At 35.1% G+C, this 5,004-nt stretch overlaps 1 protein-coding gene and 1 long non-coding RNA gene across 2 annotated transcripts in view; both read left to right on the forward strand.

The window, feature by feature from the left end:
* Positions 1–72: 72 nt before the first annotated feature.
* On the forward strand, positions 73–400 carry LOC109580746 (uncharacterized). The gene is made up of 2 exons (XR_002184337.1): positions 73–109; positions 159–400. It is a non-coding gene; the product is annotated as an uncharacterized LOC109580746 (long non-coding RNA).
* A 1,216-nt stretch (positions 401–1,616) lies between these two features.
* Positions 1,617–5,004, forward strand: part of LOC109580738 (uncharacterized) — a 5,474-nt gene continuing 2,086 nt past the window's right edge. The window contains exons 1-2 of the mRNA XM_019994220.1: positions 1,617–1,629; positions 1,687–2,214. Coding sequence (XP_019849779.1) covers positions 1,617–1,629; positions 1,687–2,214 — 541 coding nt within the window. The remainder of the gene's footprint in view (positions 1,630–1,686; positions 2,215–5,004) is intronic.

Consider the following 5,004-nt stretch of genomic DNA (forward strand, 5'->3'; position numbering starts at 1 on the left):
ATGATTTAAAATTGTATATTTATTTAATATTAATCAGATCCTACTACCTCCTCCTCCTCCTCTAATGTAGTACATGAATCAACGTCAGTATCATCCACTGGAGGAGCTAGTAAGTGATAATACTGTGTGTGTATATACTGACCTTTGACCTCTATTAGGTCCATCAGCTACTGTTGATGTCAATAAAGTAAAGAAAGTGATCAATGATGTTCTTGTATTTCATTATGCTGCTCTCAATTCTCTTAAGACATCTCTCTCAGATCTTGCCAGTCAGTTATATGCAGCTCATCTTATTAGTGATGAAGTCAGAGAGACTCGTAGCATGGAAAAGTTTATAACAGAGTTCAAGACTAGTCTTAGTTTTATGAGGGAGGTGTCTCAAGTGGAGGAGCACTGTCAACAGTTCTTAGGCTCATTTGTTGCTGTAAGAGGCAGTTATGCTAAAGCAGCAAAATTTTTGGGTGAGGACTGGATTAAAGCTATTAAGAATGAACTGAGATTTGATTTTAATATTAATATTGATGCTTAATTTGGATTTTAAATTTTATTTTTGCTTATTATTATTGGTTTTCTGCTTTGGTTTTCTAATTTTGCTAATTTTTTAATAATCATTTTTGGGTTCAAGACTAGCCATGATTTGCCATAGGCATTCTCCTCTTTGTGTTCCTGCAAACTCACAAAATCAGTTTTTAGAGAAGAGTAAACATGTTTTAAAAAGGGGTGGGGCTGGTTTTCTGCAAAACAAAACAGATAGTAGAGTAAATGAAAGGGATTGGAAACTTCCGCGTGGGCGTAGCAATAATCCCATTTGATTGTATTGTTGCTAAGCAAAAAAATTGGTGACTAGGCGGTTTGTTACCTTTTGACCACAAAATTCTTGATTTTTTCCATTAAAATTATAATAACTCCAAGAAGAGTGCTCTGATGAAAAAGAAACTCAACTATCAAGGAGTTCAATGTTTTGCACTGTTAATTATTATTTATTTGGTATATTTAGATTAATATTTTGAGTGTTATAGCGCTTTTGCCCATAAAATTGCTGTTTTCTCCCTCTAATGAAGACAATTGTAGCTAAACTCTAAAAAGCTTGTCAGAATATAAAAGAACTTTCAATTACCTATGGAATGATATGAGGCAACACTAGAATAGCAAAAGCATGAAAGCTGTAGAGGCGAAAAGCTGTCAAAAAAGATGCCGACTTTGTGTACCCATAACTGGTCGAAAAATAGCTCTATAGAAACAAAAACCCTGCTATAGGTAGCCATAAACTTTCTATGTGGAACAGAAGATATATCATAAGTAAGCGCTATCTAATAGTCGCACAATATTCCTTCGAAATCCTTTCTGCACAACAACTACTGTGGAGGAGATGGGGAATGCAGATAAACACGGACGTTGCCAACCAGGTAACCAGGGGTGACGAAAACTGCCTCACCGGCACCGGGGGGGCCGGGGGGACGGTAGTTTCCAATCCCTTTCATTTACTCTACAAAATAAGGGTGGGGCTCGGTGCAGCTCGTTGCTATGGTTACTAGGTTTGGCAGTTTTATCTAGTGCGCATCATCATGCTCAATAGGGTTGTTTAGACTACTACACCCTTTTGTTTTGCTGGGGAAATGTCAGGACAAAGTTAGTTTCTTTCCCTCTCTTTTATATTCTTTTCCTTTTATTTTCTTTCCTTTACAGGTATTTATAAGTTCAAAGGTAGAGCTGAACACTCAGCTCCAGTAATAGGAGGGTCACTCTACCTGTGGGCAGGGGCCCAGACTGATTTACCTGCAGTACACGATTCACCTCAAAAGAGGAAACTGACCTCAACAGTTGAGAAATTTTACTTTTCATCAGCTCGCTGGTCCTCTCACCTAACAAGAGGCACTCCTCCATTAGGAGTCGCTGGCTACTCCTGTACCACCTTTCATTCTAATATTTATTATTATGCTGGTGGCTGTGGTCATGATGATTGTTACTACAACAGTTTAAATGCACTAAATACACTGACCATGAGCTGGACTCAGTTGCATCCTAATGATGAGTCCAGGATGAAGAAAGGCTTTGGTGGAATGCTATCACTGGAATTTGATGGAACTGACTATCTTTTTATGGTCGGAGGGATAGGTACTACACCAGCTGTCAAACATCTTCAGTTTCAATATGATCAGGTTAAGGATGGACGTGTTCTTACTAATGAACAGTTACTTTATAATTTATCTAATGGTGAGTGTCAATTGTGTGAATATGTCTTGAGATGTGACAGTTGATGATATTATTAATTAATTATTTATATTTATTGTATACTACCGTATAGCGGGTTTTTTTCGAGGATAACAAATTTTGCGAATTTCGTGGATTTTTTCATGATTTGCGAAATTAAATTCCTTGAAAATCAATTTAATACGGTACAAGATGGCAGATTAGGGAAAATTCGCGAAAATTAATTTCGCAAACTTCCGGATATGGGTCATTTGCGAAATTTATTATCCTCGAAAAAAATGCCAGTTCAGTTTGGGACGGAAGTGGAAGCAGCTGCATGGAATTTGAAAAATGTAGCTACTTCACAATGATGTATTTTAATGATATTCATAGAAGAATGGCGGCTGTGTTGTTTCACTCTTAAAACAGTCTTGCTGTTGCTGATAAGCAGTACAACAGCTACTGGAGTCAACTAGTCTTCATAATGGCCATCATTATCAGAAGATCTTGCTCTGTTAGCTTTTTAAAACAAGAATTATCAGTTTGAGCTCTCGACCACATGTGCTTATGTAAACTATAACGTAGATAAACTGTCATAAAACGTCATTTTTGGTATGCCATTGGTTATAGGGAGAACCCGGTTCTCAGGGTTCCCAAGAGCTGAGAGACCCAAGATTTCACAGATTTTGATGGACTTTGGCGATTACGAACCTGTGAAAGTTTCATCCTTATCCCACATTCCTATAAAAAGTTATTCCAGTTTTTCTTGTCCCAAACTCAACTGGGATATGTTATATATATAGTATATTTTTAGGACAATTCACTGTTCCATCTGTCAGTGGACAGTGTTGTCCACCAACTAGTCAATTTACAATCAACAAAGTAAATCAAAATAAAGGAATAATGTTAGGAGGAACAGTAACTAATGATGATGGTCTTCCTAGACCTACTAATAATGTGTACATATTTAATGTGACACATAATACAATAGTAAGTTTTTTTTCTTTGTAATTATGCCGGCTTGCCAGTCTGTTTTGGAGCAACGCTCCACAGTAACACTGTATCCTAGCCTTACTACTATTTGATTTATATTCTATTGTGTTTTATTATAAATTGTGACCTTTTGGTCGTATTTCAAAAAAATATTATTATTATGACAGTCATGAGATTATTATATCCCATAAAACTGATTCTACCATGACGATTAGCAAAGTTTTGAAGAAGCCTATTATTTCAAAATAGCATGATAAATTAATTTACATGTAAATCACTTGTTTTACCTTATAAGGTATTATGTTTATGTTTCATGTATTTAGCATTGGGAGAGTATTAAAAAAGGATCAATATCTGGTGAGGGACTCTGGACTAAGGAGAGATATAGTTATGCTGGTGCTATTATCAATGGTGACTCTACCTCACCTGCACTAGTAGTGATTGGTGGAATGGATAAGTACAATCAACTAGTGAATGAATGTTTATTATTTGATAATATCACTACTGGTCAGTTCAGTTGTAAGAAGGTATGTGTACATGTTGTTTATGTATTGTGCATAGTTTTATATTGAGAATAAATGAACATGTACATGGATATACATGTATTTAAATGTATTATGTAATGTACATGTATATTTACATGTACTTGTCAGAATTATGCCAGTAATACAAGTATTTCTCATTGCCTACAGATTCCTCTACCTGAATCTGTTACTGGTAGATACTGTCACTCACTCACAGCAGTCACAATGTCACCACACTGTGTGTGGCTAGTAATTGTTGGAGGATATGAAGAGTTTGAATGGAAAGATGTTGGAGGAGGAGAGAAGGACCCGATGCATGCATTTATCACTGATACTAATAGACTAACAATGATAATTGAATTAGGTAAAATAATAATTATTAAAATTGAGGATGATTACAAACTTACATTGTAGTTTATTAAAATTATTATTATTCCTTATTTCAGTATATATTGAAGCTGGTGAGTGGATAGTACAGTCAGTACTGGATGGTAATGATCTCACTAGTAAGAAATATCAAGAAAAGTATTCATCATACAGCAAGACCAGAACATGGTGGATGGATCAGCTAATAGAATATCCGACAGAGAAGGAAATGAAGCTTCAGAGATACATCCAGTCTTTACATCAAGAACTACAAGTGGCTCATGAGAACAAAGTATCACTACAGGAGGCACTGAGTGAGGCCAATAAACAAGGTACATGTACATGTATGATGTGAATTTTAATGTAATGTATGTTATGTAATGGACTAATGGTTTACATAATATTAGTTTACATAACTAATGTGATGTAATGTATGCATAGTTATAGAACTTTTGAGTATAGGATTCTGGCAAAATGCTTTCCATTAAAATTTTGAAAAACCTTTGAGCATCTGCAAATTACCCTGTACTACAGCCCATGGTTTTTCCAAAAAATGGCTAAAAATCACCCCCAATTTTTTATTACATTTTCTGATGCATATTGACGTCCTTTTGCTATGTAGAAAGTTTGAAACAATTTTTGGACAAAAACTTTTCGAATTTTGGCTATTTTTAAAAATGAGCCGATTCTGAAATTTTACACTACAACAAATCAATCATTGTTAAAATTTAATTTTGATGAATGAATACATACATGATTCACTGAATACATGTACATGTACATGTACATGTATGTTGCTGCACCAAATTTTCTAGCTACATGTACATGTACACAGTACATGCATACAGTGGACTGATTTTTATACACGTTATACTGTACATGTACATGTATACATGTATGATCATTTTTGTTATCTTTTCAGCTAAAGTTG

This window comes from Amphimedon queenslandica, unplaced genomic scaffold (genome assembly GCF_000090795.2).
Source record: "Amphimedon queenslandica unplaced genomic scaffold, v1.1 AMPQUscaffold_13479, whole genome shotgun sequence".
NCBI lineage: Eukaryota > Metazoa > Porifera > Demospongiae > Haplosclerida > Niphatidae > Amphimedon > Amphimedon queenslandica.